This window comes from Oryctolagus cuniculus, chromosome 6 (assembly GCF_051225735.1).
Source record: "Oryctolagus cuniculus isolate XC-2025 breed Fujian yellow rabbit chromosome 6, ASM5122573v1, whole genome shotgun sequence".
Taxonomy (NCBI): domain Eukaryota; kingdom Metazoa; phylum Chordata; class Mammalia; order Lagomorpha; family Leporidae; genus Oryctolagus; species Oryctolagus cuniculus.
The window spans coordinates 68,524,255-68,545,533 of record NC_142872.1 but is presented as its reverse complement, the minus strand read 5'-3'; the positions used below and the strand labels follow the sequence as shown (position 1 = coordinate 68,545,533).

Below are 21,279 nucleotides of genomic sequence, written 5' to 3'. Positions count from 1 at the left end.
GAGGACTCTAGTATTTGATCGCAGGGCAGGAGGGCAGACTGAGAAGAAGTGTTCAGAAGAGTACAAGGCAGGGCAAGAGAATGGGATTTTTAAAAAGTGAAAAGACGCCTTGAAAGGTGGAGGGAGTCACTAAGTGACAGGTGCTGGAGGGAGAAGGAAAGGCAGAACTGAGTGGGCTGCGCTTCATGGCACGTAGGTCCCTGCTGAGTCTGCCCACAGCCTGTCCATTCCCAGGTCTGGGAGTCTCAGTGCGCTGACCAGGTGCTGCTCTGGGAGTGGGGATGGCTGAGGTTGGCAGATAGGAGGGTGATGAAAGGAGAAAGGGGAAAGTGAGTGCCTAGTGAACACCGACAGAACTGCCCCTGTGTCCCACGGCCACTTCTGCTGACCCACAGTGGTAGGGGACAAGTGCTGTTTTTCCCATGAGTTTGACCACAGAGCATGCTGGGATTGCAGCAGTGGGTAATGGAAGAGACATAAGGGAGCCTAGGCTGGGGCTGCCCTCCCTGGAAGCTGCGTGGTAGGGTAGACAGAATGCTGTGATTGGATGTCCACATGGTGTGGCCAGCGTCTGTGTTGTGAGCAGCGTGAGAGCCTAGAACCCCTCTCCCAGAGCAGAAGACGTTGCTGGCCCCTGGAGACCAAGGCCTCGCAGTGAGGAGGGCACAGGCTGGCACAGGTGGGGTGCCTTGGCAGAAAGCCAGCTCCATGAGCCTGCGCTGCTCTGCAATGGATCAGAAACACCCAACACATTGCCTCCCGGAATGGGATCCTCCTGGGACCTGCACACTGTTGGGGTCTCGGGGGGTTAAAGCAGGAAGCTCTGAGCAAGCACCAGCGGCAGGCTGGGAGGGCGTGTGTGGTGACGTCTGGTCTGGCAGGCCTCCCTTATCACTTCATGGCCCCTGCAGTGTGCGTGCTTACCTAACTAACCTGTTCAGGCGGTTTTCCTGTCTCTGCTGTAAATTCCTGAGGATTAGGCTCCAGGCTTACTCACCTTCCCTTCCCCTGCAGTGCCCTGTGCATGTCAGACACTCCCACAAATGCTCACAGCCTAAAAATCTGCCAGGGCCACTACATCCTACACTCCCCATCGCTGCCTGTATCATCCCAGTTAAATTTTGTGAGTAGTTTTGAAAACAACCTAGTGTTTCTTTTGGCTAAAAGCAACCTGTATTACCAAATTGAATGGTTGCTTTGGAACTTGTTTACAGCTGTTTGTGTGTGGATATTGAGAAAGGGAGTGGTGGCTGTTACAATTGTTAGGGCAAAGGAAGATTTCTGTTTCCAATCTAGTCAGCCAGCTGACTCATCAAGCGCCTGGGACCCCTTGCTTTCCATCCTGGGTTTATGGAAAGCCAAGACCTGATGCTGTGCAACAAAGTAAACAGCAAAATGATCCAATAAATATTATCTCCTTGTTTTTATTTCTTGTGACTAGTTAGATAGCTATGAAAGTTATCCCCAAAGAAACTTCAAACAGTAGACTGTGAAGGGTCCATCTTAGAAGTGTGAGTCCTATCCCTCCTCCAGCCCCTAGGTGGCAGTGGGGAGCAGAAGAACCCTCCTGAAAGGACAGCAAAGGCAAAAGAGCTTTGTGTTTGAAGTGAGTCCTGGGACTCTGCAGCTTAGCTCTGCCCTACACTCCCAATTTCTGGGCATTGCTGGGTTTTTTTCAGACAAGCTCAATTACCCATATATGGCTTTAGAAAAGTATGGGTCAGCTGGAATTTATAGAGCACTGTGTGGTCAGCCTTGACAGTTAAGAAATGAGAAAATCTTGACATGGTGTGTGAGGAAAGAATGGGAGCAATCGAATTGGGACTTTGAGGTTAGAAGATGGTCCTCCTTAGAGTCAGCAGGCAGTCTGATATAAGAGCTGTGCTTCCGGCAAGACACAGAGGTGGGAGGCTGCCTACAGGTGTCACAGGTCAGGGTGGCCCAGCTCAGCATGCTTGGAAATCTACAGATAGCACACCCACATGTAGGATTCTTGGGAGGCAGGATGGTACTGGGGGTGGGGGATCAAAGACAAAAATGTAAGAAGAGGAAGCGTAGGAAAGGATCAGGTGTCTGCGGCTGAACCAAGTGGAGGAGGTGAGTTCTGATGGTGGGAAAAGAGGCTGGAGCCAGGGTCGAAGGGTACCACCCTCTCCCACCTCCCCTCATCGTGTCCTCACTGTCACAGAACTCCTGCCCTGGTGTCCCTGGTACTCACTGCTCTGCTGCCTTGTAGCCGCATCTGTGCATGTCCAGTGTCTGAGAAGCCTGGAAGCCCTTTGAAGGGAGGGACCACCTTACTGTTCTTTCTGTTCCCCATGGCACTGTCCCTAGCACCAGGTAGACTTGGCGAAGTTAGTTGAACAAGCCTAGTGGAGGAGAAAATGGGGCCGCAGAGAAGAGCAGTGCCAGTGCACGCTTGGGTGTGTCTGACTGAATGGTCTTGGTGAACAGAGCGAGGCCTGTGAGGGGGAGATTGTGGGCAGGCATCGGAAGACACTTAGGAGTTGGTGAGGAGGAGAGGGAACAGAAGTTGAAAGGCTGGAGCCTCAGCGCGCCGGCCACAGCGGCCATTAGGGGGTGAACCAACGGAAAAGGAAGACCTGTCTCTCTCTCTCTCCCACTGTCCACTCTGCCTGTCAAAAAAAAAAAAAGAAAGAAAGAAAGGCTGGAGCCTGTATGACCTGAGAGAAAGCATCCTAGCCTGGAGAGAAGAGGGGACCCATGGGCTCAGGTGGAGCCCTCGGCCTTGGGGTCAGCACCACCAAGACCTAAGAAAAGACCGACACTGGCATAGCAGGTAAAGCTGCCACATGTAATGCCAGCATCCCATATGAGCGCCGTTTGTGTCCTGACTGCTCTACTTCCGATCCAGCTCCCTGCTAACGCCCTGAGAAAAGCAGCAGAAGATGGCCCAAGTGCTTGGGCTCCTGCTACCCACTTGGGAGATCTGGAGAAAGCTCCTGGCTCCTGGCTTCAGCCTGGCCCAGCCCTGGCTGTTATGGCCATCTGGGGAGTGAACCAGTGAGTAGATAATCTCTCACTCTGTCCCTGTCTTTCTCTCTGTAACTCTTTCAAATCAATAAATAAACCTTAAAAAAAAAAAAAAAGGAGGGAGGGAAGGAAGGAAGGAAAGAAGGCAGGCAGGCAGGCATAGAATGACAAAGAAAGACAAGACTGTGTTAGCCAGGCATCATCAGCAGAGGGCACTTGAAGTCAGCCGCTCCGGCCTGGATGCGAGGACTCTACTGGTTTCTCCAGTGGGAAGTCTAGGGAAATGGCCGGTTTCAGGTATGCAGACATCGTACCTCCCGCAGACTTCACAACGATGGTCCTCTGGCTCCCTGTCACTGGCTGTCCTCTGAGCATGCTCTCATGCTGGGGACTGCCGTAGGGCCTCAGTCCATTTCCCTTGCCGTGACAGAACACCCAGGACTGGTCATTCGTAAAGAAAAGAGGTTTATTTAGCTTGTCGTTTAGGACACGTCTGCTCCGCTTTAGGTGAAGGTACTGCTTCTTGCATTGTGGAAGTGTGGAAGGGCATGTTCCAAGGAGGTAAAACCCAAGGAGTGGGACTGGTGCTGTAGTGTAGTAGGTATAGCCTCCGCCTGCTGTGCCAGCATCACATATGGACACTGGTTCAAGTCCCAGCTGCTCTACTTCCAATCCAGCTCTCTGCTGTGGCCTGGGAAAGCAGTGAAGGATGGCCCAAGTCCTTGGGCTCCTGCACCCACGTGGGAGACCTGGAAGAAGCTCCTGGCTCCTTGCTTTGGATCGGCTCAGCTCCAGCCACTGCAGCCATTTAGGGGTGAACCAGCTGATGGCAGATCTCTCTCTCTCTTTCTGCCTCTGCCTTTCAAAGAAATGAATAAATCTTTATTATTTTTTTTGAAAGAGTTACAGAGAGAGGTAGAGACAGAGAGAGAGGTCTTCCATATGTTGGTTCACTCCCCAGATGGCCACAACGGTCAGAGCTGTGCCAATACAAAGCCAGGAACTTCTTCCAGGTCTTCCACATCGGTGCAGGAGCCCAAGGACTTGGGCAATCTTCTGTTTTCCCAGGCCACAGCAGAGAGCTGGACCAGAAGAGGGGCAGCCGGGACTAGAACCGGCACCCATATGCAATGCTGGTGCTTCAGGTCAGGGCTTTAACCTGCTGCGCCACAGCGCTGGTCCCATAAATAAATCTTAAAAAAAAAAAAAATGGGTAACCTTCTTTCTCCACAGCCTGCTGTCGTGGCAACTAATTCAGTCCTAGGAGAGCATCAGTTCACTCCCAGGAGACAGCATCCGTCCACCTGCAAGGGCTCTGCCCTGCACCCAAACTCCCTCCTACACTGCTGCTTTAGGGAATGAAGCCTTCTGTGGGTCTGACACCAGCCTGTTTCCTGGAAAGAGCCCACTGCCAAAGTGTAGGGACAGCCGTGTAACTTTCCACAGGAGAGCGGGATGTGGCTTCTAAACAGCCAGGTACAGACCTGGTGAGGGAGCCTGCGCTGTGAGGGAAGGTGGGGGTGGGGGTGGAGACTGGGCACAGGTGAGCGCTGCAGGACTGTGGGCCGGCGGCCTGAGTCACCCCTTTGTGATGTTTTCCAGCATCTTCACGACACGGTGAAGAGGAACCTCGACAGCGCCGCCTCCCCGCAGAACGGAGACCAGCAGAATGGCTTCGGGGACCTCTTTCCCGGGCACAAGAAGACCCGCCGGGAGGCCCCCCTGGGCGTCGCCGTCTCTGCCAACGGACTGCCCCCAGCCTCCCCTCTGGGCCAGCCTGACAAGCCCTCCGGGGGCGATGCCCTGTCAACCAGTGGGAAGCACTCCCTGGGGCTGGATGCCATCAACAAGAAGTGTCTGGCGGACACAAGCCTCCACTTGAATGGAGGCGGTAACCCCAGTGAGCCATTTCCCCTGAGCCTGGGCAAAGAACTGAAGCAGGAGCCTGTGGACGACCTGCCCTGCATGATCACGGGGGCTGGGGGCTCCATATCGCAGAGCAACCTCATGCCCGACCTCAACCTGAACGAGCAGGAGTGGAAGGAGCTCATCGAGGAGCTGAACAGGTCTGTGCCTGACGAGGACATGAAGGACCTGTTCAATGAGGACTTTGAGGAGAAGAAGGACCCGGAGGCTTCAGGTTCCGCCCCTCAAACTGCCCTGGCCCAGGACATCAGTATTAAGACAGAATTCTCCCCGGCAGCCTTCGAGCAGGAGCAGTTAGGTTCTCCGCAAGTGAGGGCCGGGTCTGCTGGACAGACCTTCCTGGGGCCTTCGTCTGCCCCCGTGAGCACAGATCCCTCCAGCCTCGGGGGCTCGCAGCCCCTGTTCCACACTTCTGCTCAGCCCGGGGCAGACACTCCCAGTCCAAACCTGCTGCCGGCATCAGCCCAGGCCCAGAATGCACAGAGAGCCCTGGCGAGCGTGGTGTTACCTGGTCAGGGGCCGGGAGCTGGCTCCGAGCTATCGTCCGCCCACCAGCTCCAGCAGATCGCTGCCAAGCAGAAGCGGGAGCAGATGCTCCCCACCCCACAGCAAGCTGCTCCGGCCCCAGCCCCAGGCCAGATGTCCACATGGCAGCAGACAGGGCCCTCCCACAGTCCCTTAGATGTTGCTTATCCCATGGAGAAGCCCGCCAGCCCTCCCAGCTACAAGCAAGACTTCACTAACCCCAAACTGCTCATGATGCCCAGTGTGAACAAGAGCTCCCCTCGGCCCGGAGGCCCCTACCTCCAGCCCGGCCACGGAAACCTGCTGAGTCACCAGCCGCCAAACAACTTGAATCAGAACTCAGTGAATAACCAGGGGTCAGTGCTAGACTACGGCAACACGAAGCCCCTTTCTCACTACAAGGCGGACTGTGGGCAGGGCGGCCCCGGGTGTGGCCAGAGCAAGCCAGCACTCATGGCTTACCTGCCCCAGCAGCTGCCTCATCTGAATAACGAGCAGAACCCTTTGTTTATGATGAAACCAAAGCCAGGAAATATGCCCTTCCGATCGCTGGTTCCACCCAGCCAGGTGAGTGTGTGGCTTCTCTCCCTGCATCTCGCCCTGGAAGTCAGTTGAGGCTGAGGGAACTGAGGAAACAAAGAGAGGAAGGGGCTGGTGCCCTTTGACTCCCTTGGGAATGAAAATTTAGAAAATTAACTAGGGTTGATTTCTTCCTAACCCAAGAAAATTCCCCAGCATACCCTGATGTTGATGACACAGGGTTTTGCGGCCCCGCCTGCACGCATCTCCTGTGCCTCAGCATGTACATTCAGGCCTCTGTGGCTGTGCTTTCCAGGAAAGATCACATTTAATGTGCTTCCTAGAGGCCTTGCTCTTGGCCATCCTTCACTTTGGGTAAGCCTGGATCATTGTGCGCGTGTGCTGCTTCCCAACACAGTGGGGCTCTCTGCTTGTTTTCTCAAGACTCGAGCCCAGCTAAATAAATGCTGTGCAGGGTAGAAAACGGCGCTTGGAGTGTCATACGGCTGCAGTGCGCGTCTTTGTGGACTTAAAATATACGCTCACATTTGAAAAGTTAAAACTTTAGTGGGCCACTGTTGCGGCACAGTGGATTAAGCCGCTATTTGCAACCTGGGCTTCCCATTTCAAAGCACCAGTTCATGCACTGGTGGCTCCATTTCCAATCCAGCTTCCTACTGATACACTTGGAAAGGCAGCAGCAGATGATCCAAGCACTTGGATCCCTGCCACCCACATGGGTGACCCAACTGGAGTTCTTGGCTCCTGGCTTTAGACTGGCCCAGGCCTGGCTGTTGTAGGCATTTGAGGAGTAAACCATCAGAAGAAAGATTCTCTCTGTGTCTCTCCTTTCTATTGCTCTGCATTTCTAATAAATAAAAAATCTTTTCTAAAAATCAAAAATGTTGAAACTCCAACACTGGTACATAGTCGTCCCCCACCACCACCACCACCACTTAGAGGATGTGTTCCAGGGTTCCTGATGGGTGCCTACAGCCACAGACACCAAACCCTGCACATGCTGTGCTTTGCCTACTCACCCTTCAGCATGGCCACATAGAGCAGAGGGGATTTCTGCTTCCACGGTTTTAGACTTCCGTGCCTTTGGAAACCTTGTTAAATAAGGTAAGGGTTATTTGAACATAATCACTGTGAAATCACAATAGTTGATCTTTTAACCAATGTGGCTACTGAGTGAATAACAGACAGGTGGCAGATACAGCACAGATGCACTGAGTAAAGGGATGTCCCTGGGGGAACAGAGTGCAACAGCAGCAGCTGGTGCAAGATTTCATCATGCTGATGAATTGTTTGCTTCTGCAATTCTCTGTTTAGTATGTTGGGACCAAAGTTTACCACAGAGGGGCTACAGTGGTACTTTGAGGAAATTGACACGCTCATATACCAGTGAGGGTAGGGAAAATGGGCATACTCTGGGGAAGTGACTGGCATCGTGTAATGTTCACAAGCCATAAAAATGCTTGTAAACCACGACACATGCCCTGCAAGCTTAGAGAAGTTATCCACAATACCCAAGAAAGTTGTATACCAGGTACTCTGTGATCACTTGTGATAGTCAAAGACTGGAAGCAGCATATGCATCCCAGTAACAGATTCCATGTGCTCCTGCTTATCTCGCCCATCAGAATGCTACATGGCTGGGGCTGACAGCATGGAGCAGTGGGCGAGCTGCTGCTGGCAACACCAGCATCTCATGTCAGGGTATCCCATGTCAGAGCACTGCCTCAAGTCCCAGCTGCTCCACTTCAGATCCAGCTTCCTGCTCATGTACCTCAGAAGGCAGTGGAAGATGACCCAAAAATCTTGGGTCCCTGCCACCCATGCAGGAGACCCAGATGGACTTCCTAGACCCTGGCTTCAATCTTTCTCCAGCCCCAGCTGTGTGGCCATTTGGGAAGTGAACCAGCAGATGGAAGATCTCTACACCTCTCACTCGCTCGCTCGCTCGCTCAGTGTTTGTATGTGTATGTGTATCTTTCCCTCTGTCTCTGTCCCTCTGCCTTTCAAATAAATAAAACATATTTAAAAAACAAAAACCTGCTACATACCATCAGATACCACCTTAGGAAAGGCAGAGCAGCCCAGTGACTGCCAATACAGTCCGAGTCTCTCTTCACCTCGCCGAGGACTCAGGAACCCTCAGCCTCTGGTGAGTGGGTCACATGAGGAATTAAATCATCAGACTCTGCCTGAGGTTAGACTCAGAAGATTCAACATACAGATAAAGATCTAGAAAGGACTCATATTATTGAACTCGTTTAAACAATAATTGCCTTTTTTCCATGTTGTTTTCCCTTTTTCTTCTAAATGTAAGCAGTGAGGGGTGGGCATTTGGCCCAGAGGTTAAGATACCGTCTAGGACGCCTACAGCCCATATTGGAGTACCTGGGTTCAAGTTCTGGCTCCTTTCCTCACTGCAGCTGCTGCTAATAAGCCCCCTGGAAGGCAGCAGGAATGACTCAGGTACTTGGGTTCCAGGCTCCTGGCTTCAGCCTGGCCCAGTCCTGGCTGCTGAAAGCATTTGGGGAGTGAACAGTGGATGGGAGATACCTCTCTGTCCCTGTCTCCCTGCCTTCCAAGTGAAAGTGAAAATAAATAAATAAATAAAAAGTCAACGTAAGTAACAGTAATACTTGGATGATGTTCTGGTTGCTTTTGACACGGCTCATTTTTGGTCAATATGTTAACAGAGAATCTGTCTAAAAACGTTTTTGTTGATACTCAGGTTTTTTTTTTTTTTTTTTTTTTTTTTTTTTTTTTTGACAGAGTGGACAGTGAGAGAGACAGAGAGAAAGGTCTTCCTTTGCTGTTGGTTCACCCTCCAATGGCCGCCGCGGCCGGCGCACCGCGCTGATCCGATGGCAGGAGCCAGGAGCCAGGTGCTTTTCCTGGTCTCCCATGGGGTGCAGGGCCCAAGCACCTGGGCCATCCTCCACTGCACTCCCTGGCCACAGCAGAGGGCTGGCCTGGAAGAGGGGCAACCGGGACAGAATCTGGCGCCCCGACCGGGACTAGAACCCGGTGTGCTGGTGCCGCTAGGCGGAGGATTAGCCTAGTGAGCCGCGGCGCCGGCCCCGATACTCAGTATTTTTTGAGCATTGATATCTGACAGAAGCTAAGCAGTCTCTTCAAGACACATGCATGTGTGTGCGTGGATGGCCATCAGGCAGTTTAGGGCTAGCCCCAAACACAAGGTTCACGCCCACAGGAAGAAGTGTCTCCACTGACCAGAGGCTCCTTCAGAGTGTTCTTCCTCTCTGGGTCTCTTCTGAACTCCCACATTCTGATAAGCAAGTGTTTGAAAGCCTCAAGTGCCTACTGGAACCATCGTGTGCAAACGTGAGCGCTTGAATATGCCCAATGTGAAAGCATACCTTTCCCGCTGGGGTGTTGTGGGGAGCAAAGCTAACACAGGCCAGGTGGTTCATTGCCAAGTTGCCTGTGTGTGCTCGCGGCAGTGCTTTTGGCCTCTGTCCCGGCCCCGTGGATGGCTGTTCCTGAAGGTTATCGGGGAGCAGAGGCTCCACTTCAGGAGGGGAGCGTTCTCACTGCTCGGGGCTCACCTCATCTGATCAGAGTTTAAAGACTTCCCCCCCATCCCACCTGACTGGGCCCGCCTGATTTGTTTTGACAGGAGCAGAACCCTTCCAGCGTGCCCGTGCCAGCCCAGGCCCCCGGCGTCGGGACCCAGCAGCCTGCCGTGTCTGTGGCCAGCAGCCACAGCAGCTCCCAGTATCTCAGCAGCCAGCAGCAGGCCGCTGTGATGAAGCAGCACCAGCTGCTTCTGGACCAGCAGAAGCAGAGGGAGCAGCAGCAGAAGCATCTGCAGCAGCAGCAGCAGTTCCTGCAGAGGCAGCAGCAGCTCCTGGCAGAACAAGTAAGGGACGAGGAGGGAGAGCCCGCCCCGCGAGTCCCACCTGGGCCCGCGCACATGCACTGCTCTGCATGCCCGGCCTTAGGGTGCTTCACCCCTTAGGAGCCCCTTCCGGGAGCCTGGCATTTCTCCAGCAGGGGAGGCCCGTGTCAGAGCTGCTTTGTGTCACCTAGTGAGGGAGAACAAAGACGGGACCTGCAGCTAAAACTAGATGAAGGCCAGGCATTTGTTGCAGCAGTTATGAAGCAGTTGGTTGGGGCTGCAACTGTGGCACAGTAGGTTAACTTAAGGCCACCTGTGGCACTGGTCCCAGCCTCCCGTTGGGCACCGATTCAAGTCCCGGCTGCTCCACTTCCATTCCAACTCCTTGCTAATACTCCTGGAAAAGCAACAGCGTATGGCCTGAGTGCTTGGGTCCCTGTACCCACGTGTGAGACCCAGATGGAGTTCCAGGCTCCTGACTTCCACCTGGGCCAGACCTGGCTGATGTGGCCATTTGGGGAGTGAACCAGCAGTAGATGATCGAGCTCTCTCTGTCTCTCTTTCTCTCTCTCTCTCTCTCTCTCTCTATATATATATATATACACACACACGTGTGTGTGTGTGTGTATTTCTCTCTCTTTCTCCATATCTCTGCCTTTCAATAAATAAATGTTATAAAATTAAAAAGTGGGCATCTTCCCATGACGTGGTAATGGCTTCTAAGCCACTGTCATCCAGCCCTGTGGGGCCCAGCTTTGTTGTAAATGCAGTTTGTTGTAAGCCAAGTGTGACACTATCCCCGAGGTTCTAGAATCAGTGCACAATTCAGTTGGTCACATGCAGCTACTAAGTGTTACAGGTGGGAGTTCTCATATTCCACACTGGAGCGCCGGGGTTTGCATCCAGCTTCCTGGTAACGCACACCCTGGGGGACAGCAGGTAATGGCCCAAGGGGGAGATCAGATGGAGTTCCAGCCTCTTCCTTTGGCCTGGCCTAGCCCCAGCTGTTTTGGGCAGGCATTTGGAGACTGAACCAACTGATGGAAGATACATGTCTGTCTGTCTGTCTGTCTGTCTCTCTCTGCCTGTCATAAAAGAAAAAAATTCATTTTTTTTAAAGATTTATTTGAAATGACCGTGACAGCCAGGGCTGGGCCAGGCTGAAGCCAGGAGCCAAGAGCTTCTTCCAGGTCTCCCACATAGGTGCAGGGGCCCAAGGACTTGTGCTGCTTTCCCAAGCCATTCACAAGGAGCTGGATTGGAAGTGGAGCAGCCGAGGGTTGTTGTTTTTTTTTTTTTTTTTTTTTTTTTTAAGATTTATTTGTTTATTTGAAAGGCAGAGTTACACAGAAGCAGAGAGAGAGGTCTTCCATCCACTGGCTCACTCCCCAAATTGCTGCAATGGACAGAGCTTCATTTGGGCCATCCTCCTCTGCTTTCCCAGGCCACAGCAGAGAGCTGGATCAGAAGTGGAGCAGCCGGGACTCGAACTGGCACCCATATGGAATGCCAGCATTGCATGCGGCAGCTTTACCTACTACGCCACCCCACACTTAGTCTTTAATTCCCTGTTCCTTAGATTTGCGCCATCCTTCTGTTGCGTGCCGTTTGTTGAGGCCTCCCCAGATGAGGTCACTAGCGTGTTTCCACAGGAACCCATCTGTGAGTTCAAGCCTGGCCTGACGCGGTTGTTTTTCTGTGGGTTCTGCTGTTCTTGTTTTCTAGGAGAAGCAGCAGTTTCAGCGCCATCTGACCCGCCCACCACCCCAGTACCAAGACCCAACACAAAGCCCCTTCCCACAGCAGGTGGGGCAGTTCACAGGTGAGCACTGGTGGATCCCGCCCTCTGCCCGGCTCTGTGCCAGGTGCTAGCAGGTGACTTAGCGTGGAAGCCTGCCTGCCTGTATGCTCCCCTGAGCACGCAGAGAGGCAGGCCCCCTGGCACACCTTGGCTGAGGCATCTTGAAAATCAAGTCTCGCTGGAGGACATCTTGTCCACAGGAAACAACTCCTGTAATTCTTTAGAAAATTCTTCGCCTCTGCTTCTGTGTGTCCCTTCAAAAGCTGACCTGTTTCAGATCAGGAGAGGCGAAACGCACTCTGTGGCCTGCTCACTGTGTGTCCCCGCGGCAGCATCACAGCAGATGCTTGACCGGCAAAGGGAGGAATCCCACGAGTGTCAGCTGTTCCCTCTGACGTGCTGGGGACCTTGCCTAGGCTGCTGCTCCCAGAAGCCCTAAGGTGACGGGGTGCTTTTACAGCTGACCCCTGCCTGCCTATACCTCTCCCCAGAACATCTTGGAAACCTGTGTCTTGCCATAGTCAGAGCCCTCACTGGAAAGTGTCCCAGAGAAACAGCACATCCCATGTCCTGGAGGAGACGAAGCGAGGCATTTTAGTCTGTGCGGACGTCTCGTGAGTCTGGCCCATGTTGCTGCCTCCAGTCCCTCTGACACTCTGTGGATTACTAGTGGAAGGGAAAGAAAGACTCCGCTCCCTTCTCCTCCTCCACCCAGGTCTAGAGGAGAGAAGAGGAGGAGACACTGAGTACTGCGGCACAGCCAGTGGTGCACAGTGACTTTATCAGTTAATGTGTCCCTAGCCTGAAGCCCTAGGCAGCAGTTCTCCGAGGACAGGGGCCCTCTGTCCCCTCCCCTCCTCCAGCCCCCAAGCTCTCAGGGTTTCCTTCGCCAGTGTAGCACTGAACGTAGTTGTTAAGGTGTTGTCTTCTGCCTGGGGATGGGGGTGCCACAGGTGACACCTGGAGGCATCTCATCTCCCTGGCGGTGGTGAGACGCCAGCCCGAGTGATAGTCCTCTGTGTCTTCCAGGGCCCTCTGCGGCCGCCCCCGGCATGAACAACCTGGGCTCATCCAGCTCCAGCTGCCCTCGAGTGTTCCCGCAGGCTGGGAATCTGATGCCGATGGGAGCTGGACACACTGCCGTGTCCTCTCTCCCCTCAAACCCAGGCCAGCAGGAGCGGGGGGTGGCCCCATTCGCCAGCTCACAGGGCATGCCTCCCAGCAGCCTCTACGGCATGGCCTCTGGCATCACCCAGATCGTCGCCCCACCCCCGCCCCAAGCCGCCAATGGACACAGCCACATCGCACGGCAGACCGGCGTGGGCCAGAATGCCTCTGTCTCAGCTGCCTATGGACAGAACTCTATGGGGAACTCAGGCCTCTCCCAGCAGCACAATAAGGGAACCCTGAACTCTGGCTTAAGTAAGCCGCAGGTCCCACGGGTGTCAGCAGCCATGGGAGGCCAGAATCCCTCATGGCAGCATCAGGGAATGCCAAACTTGAGTGGCCAGAGCCCAGGAAGCAGCACCGTCAGCCCCTTCACCGCGGCCTCCAGCTTCCACATGCAGCAGGCCCACCTGAAGATGTCCAGCCCACAGTTCTCCCAGGCCATGCCCAGCAGGCCCATGGCTCCCATGAGCTCGGCAGCTACAGCAGGCGCCATGCTGCCCCCGGCGAGCACCCAGCAGAGGACCAGTGCCCCCGCGGCGCCCCAGGCGGCCCCACAGCAGGGCCTGCCAGGCCTGAGCCCAGCGGGGCCTGAGCTCGGGGGCTTCAGCCAGAGCCCCGCCTCCCAGATGGGCAGCCGGGCGGGCCTGCACTGTGCCCAGGCCTACCCCGTGCGGACCGCAGGCCAGGAGCTGCCCTTTGCCTACAGCGGGCAGCCAGGTGGCAGCGGGCTGTCCAGTGTGGCCGGACACACTGACCTCATCGACTCCCTGCTGAAGAACAGGACTTCGGAGGAGTGGATGAACGATTTGGATGACCTTCTAGGGTCTCAGTAAGGAGGGATTGGCGCTGTCTGTAGTGTTCCTATATTTCTGTTCTCAGATTCAAAAGCAACTACTTTGGACCAAAAGTTCATGGCCCATGATGCTGGCCAGGAAGAGCCTGGGCCTGGCTGAGCTCCCCCACCCCCTCTCCAGTCAGGGTGTGCAGGGCTCCTGGCCCATGGGGCTGGTCCCCGCCCACCTGCTGGCAGCAGGCCTGGCGTTGGGACGGCAGGGTAGGCCTCACCCAGTGGTTTTCTAAGTGACCAAAAGCCCGCAGCAGCAGCAGTGAAGCCCGGGAGGTGGGGCCTGTGGGAACTGTCAGTGTTCACTTCATCCCAGCTTTCTCCACTTGCCCCAGTGCTGTGGACAGGTTTTTGTTGAAACTTTATATAGCATACTTGTTTTTGCAGTTTGTAGCATAGAAAAAAAATTTTTTTTTAATTTTAAAAAGGTTTGTAAACAGCTTAGGATAGGTGGTGTTCTAATTTGATTAAGCGGCCTCCGGGAACCTAGGGCTTCCTTTTCACTGAGAGCCTTTTTGATTCCTCTTTATCAGCCCTCAAAAGGGGAGGAGGGTTGCTGGGAACCATCTTCGGGAGGGCCCCTCGGGCTCCTCCCCGCAGCTCCAGGACCCGTCCCCTGCCGGGCAGCTCTGGCTCTCGGTAGACCGCTGGGCGCAGGAGGCGGGGCCTCAGGGTGCCTGTGGCTGCGCGGCAGCTGGAAACCTGGTTACGTAGTGGGGGTGTGGCATCCTCTGGTGTGCGCAGGTGTCTTCCCTTCGCCTGTCTTCGTGTCCTGCGACCATTCTGTCCTCTTCCCCTGTGCCTCTCTCCGGCCAAAGTGGGAAACGGTGGTTGCTATTGGAGGGGGGTGGGGAAGAGCCGTTCAGGTTCTTGGGGGGAGCCTGGCGTCGCGAAGCTGGGGCAGGGGACCGCAGGCCGCCCGGGAGAAGCCCCGCTGCGCTGAGGCCCTCTGCTCCCCACGCCGTGACTTGCACTTTCATAGAGATCGCTTTATAACACTAACACGCCCTCAAACTCAAGCGGGCTTTTCCTCCCTCTCCCCCCCCCTTTTTTTGGTCTATGAATTAATGGACTTGACTGAGCTGAGGGGTCCGTGGGAACGGAAGATGGAGGGGCCCAGGGCGCCTCCCCGCGGCTCGTACCAGGAGTACCGCGGCTGAGAGCTGAGCCAAGGAGGGCCCCGGACGGGCTGCACACACTTGCTGATGAGCTGTTTTGCACCACAGTGCCTTGTTCGCTGGGGGTACTCAGGCCCTCAAGATCTCCTCAAGTAGCCATTTGCCAGCCCCCACCCCCCGTGGCCAGATCTCAGCCTAGCCTTCGGAAATCCCCTCCCCGGCCGCTGAGCAGGTGCCCCAGCGGGAAGGGGAGGACGGTGATGTCAGCAGACTTTCTACCAAAAAACGGGCGGAGGCTGGCTGGCTCCTCGCCCTCCCCGCGGCTGCCCGCTGGCCCCGCCCGCTGCCTTACCGCTGAGGCCGCCGCACAGGCTTCTCGTTGCTGCAGTGTCCTAGCAATAAAATGTGACTCTTGGGTCCCCCGGGGAGCTGCCCGTGGCTTTATTTATGAATCTGGTTTTGGGGAGCTAGGGGGAGAGCCGAGGGTCCGTGCACATCCCCTGCCCCGCTTCCCCCCGGAGCCACGACTCAGAAGAAAAGGGTGCTTGGACTTTCTACACATTCGCTTTGTGTAAATAAATGTTTACAGTTTTATATTAAAGATGGAATAAGCGTTAGAGCTTCCGACTGTATATTTTTTACTTTTATAGATTTTAAAACTATGATCCTTTATATATGTGTTTGGGGGGGACTATGATAAGTTTTATGGCAAACAGTTGGTATTGTTAACTTTTTATTGTCATCAAAAGTACATAAAAGTCCTAATAATCCCCTTATTCTTCTACTGCCCTTAACCCTGGTATACACCAAAAAGAAATCTTTACTTTCCTTGTTTTATCATTATAAAAATAATAAAAGTATTTTGCTAGTATGGAAACTGCCTGTGTTTTTGACTTCTGTGGTTCTGCCCGCCGGGAACCGGATGCCTGGTTTCCTTCTGTGACGTGACTGCGCTCTGTCGGGGCGGGAAGGGGGGCTGCTGAACTTCTGCCGGGGGACAGTGGATACTAAGCTCACGCGCTCTCCTCCCCGGGCTCACGGATATCCTGTGTCTGATAGGAATGAGGTTACGCTAGAGTGTCAACGGTGTTTTACACATTGATTTGAGCAGTTTCCACGCACTGGTTCACTCCCCAAATGCCAGCAACAGCCAGGTGACTCAAGCTGGAAACCCAATCCAGGTGTCCTGTGCTGGTGGCAGGATCCCACTCACTGGAGCCATCATTGCTGCGTCCCGGGCCGGGGGGGGGGGGGGGTGGAGGAGGGGAATCAAACCCAGGCCCTGCGGTGCAGGATGCAGGCATCCTGGTCCTGCCCCGGTCGGTGATACCACAGGAGCTTGGAGGTTCTGATGTTTTCTTTAAAAACCATAGACCTCCCCCCACCCCCCCCAAACTATCTCTTCTCCAAGTTTCTCTTCATGCTAGGTTTGGGTTTTGGTCTTTTTTTTTTTTTTTGCATTCGCGCCGACTCCTGTCAGCATCGCCCAGTAAAGGGGCCCAGAGGCTGGGGTTGGACTGCAGGGCCTAGGGGCCCTGTGAGCTGGAGGCCGTGAAGGGGTGGGGAGAGCGACCTTCATGCGGGCCGCAGCCCAGCCATGTAAGACACCGCCAAGGAAGAAGGACCTCGGGCAAGTCAGAGAGATGGCTTGGGCAGGCGTCAGGATGCACGCATGAGCCCCGCCGAAGGGCGAGCAGCCTTGTCCCTCTGACCCCGGCTCCAGGTAACCGCCCTTGAGAGTAATTCTGGGCGCAGGAAGAGGGTTTGGCAGTGAAGCTCCAAACAGCTGTCGTAGGGGATTGGCTGCAGCTATGTTAAATATTCGTAGCTTTTGAGCGTAACTTGCAGTAATGGTTTTCTTGGGGCTCTCACCTTGCAAGCCAGTAGAAAAGGAAGCAGGCTGATGTAACTCCCAGGTCCCTCCGCACTGCCTAGTTTTAAAGTTACCAGGTGGGGGCCGGCGCTTTGTCGCAGCGGTTTAAAGCCCTGGCTTGCAGAATCCCCAATGGACACCGGTTTGAGTCCCGGCTGCTCCACTTCCAATCCAGCTCTCTGCTATGGCCTGGGAAAGAAGTAGAAGATGGCCCAAGTCCTTGGGCCCCTGCACCCGCGTGGGAGACCCGGAGGAGGCTCCTGGCTTCTGGCTTCGAATCAGCTCAGCTCTGGCCGTTGCGGCCATTTGCGAAGTGAACCATTGGATGGAAGATCTCTCTCTCTCTCTCTCTCTCTCTCTCTCTCTGCCTCTGTCTCTTCCTCTTTGTAACTCTGCCACTCAGATAAATAAAAATCTAAAAAATAAATAAAATCTTTAAAAATCCAGCATTTTTCTTGCTCTCCTGAAAAATTCAGGAAGACTTGGCCTGAAGACTCCACACCTTGGAGTGTAGGCAGTCCACACTGGCAGTGTCCACATCCTGTAGGACTCGACTGTTTGTTTTTTTTAAAGATTTATTTATTTGAAAGGCAGAGTTAGAGAGAGGAGGGGTCTTCATCTGCTGGTTCACTCCTCAATTGGCCACAACAGCCAGGGCTGGGCCAGGCTGAAGCCAGGAGCCTCTCTTCCTGGTCTCCCACGCAGTTGCAGGGGCCCAAGCACTTGGGCCATCTGCTGCTGATTGCCCAGGCACATTAGCAGGGAGCTGGATCAGAAGTGGAGCAGCCATTTGGGGAGTGAACCAGCGGCTGGAAGATCTTTCTCTCTCTCTGGTTCTACCTCTCTGTAACTCTGTCTTTCAGATAAATAAAATAAATCTTAAAAAAAAAAAAAAAGTTACACAGCAAGGTAACTCCCAGAATCAAAAGAGGCATTGAATAGCCGGGCCCCAGGAGTGGAAGGACCAGGCAGCTCCCTGCAGCTCTGCGCAGTGTCTGTCATGGGTCATCAGCCAAGTCCATAGGGAGTGGAGGTGGGGTCCTGAAAGGGACAGTTCACCCGTGCTGCCACAGAGCACCAGCTGTGGCGGGGATACAGCAGCAACACAGTGGATCTGGGTCCCTGCCCCAAGAGCTTGCAGTCTCCTGTGGAGGATAGGGCTCGTGCAGCTCACCATGGTGATGGCAGAGAGATCAGTGCTAGGAAAAGACAGAAGCCTGGGACCGCAGAGCTGGGTGGAGGCCGCAGTCTGACCTGGACGTGCTGTCTCAGGAGGCAACGTTGCCCTGAGGCCCCAGTGCTGGCGAGGGGCTGGGCAGAGCACACAGTTCTCAAGGCCACGTGGGAGGAGGAGGAAGGTGGCCAAGGGAAGAGCGGAGAAGGCAAAGACATCAGATGCACGTGGGCATTCCATCCCCGCTGGGGCCGTCTGCATCCCACATCAGAGTCCCTGGGTTCCAGGCCCAGCTCTGTTTCCAGTCCTGCTTCCTACTAGTGCACATCCTGAGAGGCAACCGGTGATGGCGAAGAGGTTTGAGCCCCTGCCACTCACGTCAGAGACCCAGGTTAGGTTCTGGGCTCCTGGCCAAGCCCTGGCAATTGTGGGCATTTTGAGCAAGTGACCCAGCAGATGAGAAAACCTCCCTCTGTCTCTCTGACTTCCAACTAAATTAAACCAAAAGAATAATAGATAAATCAAAATTTTATACTTACAGGAACAAAGCAAAGATGTAGTAGTATTTTTTTAAAGATTTATTTATTTATTTGAAAGTCAGAGTTACACAGAGAGAGGAGAGGCAGAGAGAGAGAGGTCTCCCATCCTCTGGTTCACTCCTCAATTGGCCATAACGGCTGGAGCTGTGCCAATCCAAAGCCAGGAGCTTCTTCCGGGTCTCCCATGCGGGTTCAGGGGCTCAAGAACTTGGGCCATCTTCTACTGCTTTCCCAGGCCACAGCAGAGAGCTGGATCGGAAGTGGAGCAGCCAGGACTAGAACCGGAGCCCATATGCGATGCCAGCGCTTCAGGCCAGGGCATTAACCTGCTGCACCACAGTGCCAGCCCAGGCAAAGATGCAATCTTTGGTTCAGCAGGGGAGTGCTCTTGCCCCTTCCCCAATGCCTGGGGCTGCAGAGAGCCACAGGGCCAGTCTCTGCCAGCCCAAGCCCCAGGGAAACCCAAGGCATATCACGGACAAGCTCGAAGGCCTCAGGCTCCATCAGGGTGCCCTGCACCCCAGGTCAGCAGCACTGGTAGTAAGACTGGCTTAGGGCCAGACAGCCTGGAGCAGGGCGCTATGGGGGGCTCTGGGCAGGACCTGGCCACACAGCCTGATGCTGGGAGCAGGGTGGAAGCTGCCCAGCCTGTACACTCGGCCTCTGTTGATCACCACGTGAGTCAGTGTTGGGGATTCAGGTTCCTCTGTGCACAAGAATAGAGCTTTTCAAGGGTAAGGATAGAAAAACTGGAATCATACATCCAGTCAATTATGAGGACTGCCTAGGGACTGCTGACTGCCTAGGGATCCATAGCCACGGCTGGCCTCGCCGGCGCTCATCCTCAGTGGGAAGGCTGCAGCGGGGCTTGGTCCCTGCATAAGGAGCCAGATCCGCTCAACACGACACAGGACGGAGCCCAGCCACACACTGAACCTGCAAGTACAAGTTCATTCTGCCCACTGCAAGGGGAAGTGACCGGTGACTGCCTCGGTCATTGGGTCATCGCACCGCCTCTCTGTGCTCCGTCTGATTCTGTTTCTTTCTTTTAAAAATAATATATTTATTTGAAATTTATTTATTTGAAAAGCAGAGTTACAGACAGGCAGAAGCAGAGAGAGAGAGGTCTTCCATCTGCTGGTTCACTCCTCAAATGGCTACAATGGCCGGAGCTGCGCCGATCCGAAGCCAGGAGCCAGGAGCTTCTGGGTCTCCCATGTGGGTGCAGGGGCCTAAGGACTTGGGCCCATCTTCTACTTCTTTCCCAGGCCATAGCAGAGAGCTGGATCAGAAGTGGAGCAGCCGGGACTCAAACTGGTGCCCGTATGGGGATACTGGCACTGCAGGCAGCAGCTTTACCTGCTACGCCACAGCACCAGCCCCGGCTCTGTCTGATTCTTACTTGGGCAGTAATGGACACTTTTTCATTTACTGACGGACTGGTTTTATTTGAGAGACAGACGCAGTTCCCAGGTTCCAGTTCCTTCCCCAAATGCCCAAACCAGAAGCGTGGGAACTCTGTGCAGGTCTCCCACATGGAGGGCAGGGACCCAACCATTTCCTCTATCATCTGCTGCCTCCCAGGGTCTGCATTAGTAGGAAGCCAGAAACATGGGCACTGCTGGGACTCGAACCCACGCGCTCGGACGTGGGACCCTGGCATCAGCTTCCTAACTTTTGGCCACACACCTGCTTCATGAACGCCTATCCCGAACTCTGCTCTGCCTCTCATTCCTACCCTTTGACCTCTGCCTGTCACGAGACTTGGCGGGCTCCCCACTCCCCGCCCCTGTGGCTTTCTAGGAATCCCAGAGAACAGGGCTGCCTGAGCCTGAGCCTGAGCCTGCCACTGTGCCGGTCCCAATTAGCCTTGGATGACGGTCCTGCTGAGGCTGTGCTGTACCTGAGACTCTGCACACTGCCCAGTCTTCAGCCGAGCACCCCCGGGATCTGCACTCTGTTCAACGGTGCCACCTCGCCCAAGGTTGTGCCCCTCCCTGGGGGGAAGCCCACAGCTGAGACTGGTGAGTGTCGGGGTAGGAAGGCCTAGCCCTATTGCTTGAATTCAGGACAGCTCCAAAGGGCCACGCCAGCTCTACTACCGTGCCGGTGCCAGCAGAGGCCCCTTTTGCAACTGCATCTCAGCTGAACTTCACCCCCAGCACAGGCCAGCTGCCCTCGTTCCCTTGGGGATGTCACCAACACTCATGGAAATCTGCTTCTGGGGGCCGGCACTGTGGCGACCCAGAGAAGCTGCTGTCTGCAACAGAGGCATCCCATATGGGTGCTCCACTTGTGATCCAGCTTCCTGCTAACAAGCCTGGGAAATCAGCGGAAGATGATGGCCCAAGTGCTTGGGCCCCTGCACCCACATGGGAGACCAGAATGGAGTTCCAAGCTCCTGGCTTGGACCGGGCCCAGCCCTGGTTGTTACAGCCATTTGGAGAATGAACTAGTAGATGGAAGATCTTATCCCCGCCTCCTCCCGCCAACCCCCATAATTCTGCCTTTCAAATAAAGAGTATGTGTATATCTGCTTCTGAGGCCAACCCAGGAAGAGGCAGTGCAGGGACTGGTATCAGAAGTGACTCTGGGATGGAGTTAGAAGCTGGCTTCCACTGGCCAACTGAGCACCCGTAACTAGTGGGTAGGTGGTAAGAGCCCCAGCACAGCACTCCACAGAGGGGCTTTTGCTAAAATACTCTCCTTGGTGACACAGGGACAGGATACTAGGGAAGGGACCGCAGCGGCCTGGGCCTGGGGAGGGAGAGATTGTTAGGACCAGGGCACCGAGAGCTGTTGTTGAGGCTATCGGTGATGTGCTGGAGAAAGTCAGGAAGTCCCCCTCCTCCCAGCACTCTGGGGTTAGGGGAGTAGCAGCCCCTGACCCCGAGACCCACATTCTGGGCCAGTACAAGA

General features: G+C 54.7%; 1 protein-coding gene and 1 long non-coding RNA gene across 4 annotated transcripts in view; one reads left to right on the top strand and one right to left on the bottom strand.

The window, feature by feature from the left end:
* The window catches only part of MAML1 (mastermind like transcriptional coactivator 1), a 51,307-nt gene extending 35,656 nt beyond the window's left edge, over nucleotides 1-15,651 (top strand). Inside the window, exons 2-6 of one of the 3 annotated variants that reach the window (XR_016236475.1) lie at nucleotides 4,597-6,012; nucleotides 9,194-9,324; nucleotides 9,620-9,862; nucleotides 11,567-11,663; nucleotides 12,672-12,866. Coding sequence is in view for 2 of the 3 variants with exons in the window: in XM_051833794.3 (XP_051689754.1) it covers nucleotides 4,450-4,470; nucleotides 4,597-6,012; nucleotides 9,620-9,862; nucleotides 11,567-11,663; nucleotides 12,672-13,645 (2,751 nt within the window). In the remaining variant the exon portion in view is untranslated. Of the gene's footprint in view, nucleotides 1-4,227; nucleotides 4,471-4,596; nucleotides 6,013-9,193; nucleotides 9,325-9,619; nucleotides 9,863-11,566; nucleotides 11,664-12,671 lie in introns of those variants that run through there. The other 2 variants (XM_051833794.3, XM_051833792.3) reach the window with 2 other exon arrangements.
* LOC138850225 (uncharacterized) overlaps nucleotides 14,044-21,279 on the bottom strand; it is a 19,396-nt gene continuing 12,160 nt past the window's right edge. The window contains exon 2 of the long non-coding RNA XR_011389922.2: nucleotides 14,044-14,490. This is a non-coding gene — a long non-coding RNA (uncharacterized LOC138850225). The remainder of the gene's footprint in view (nucleotides 14,491-21,279) is intronic.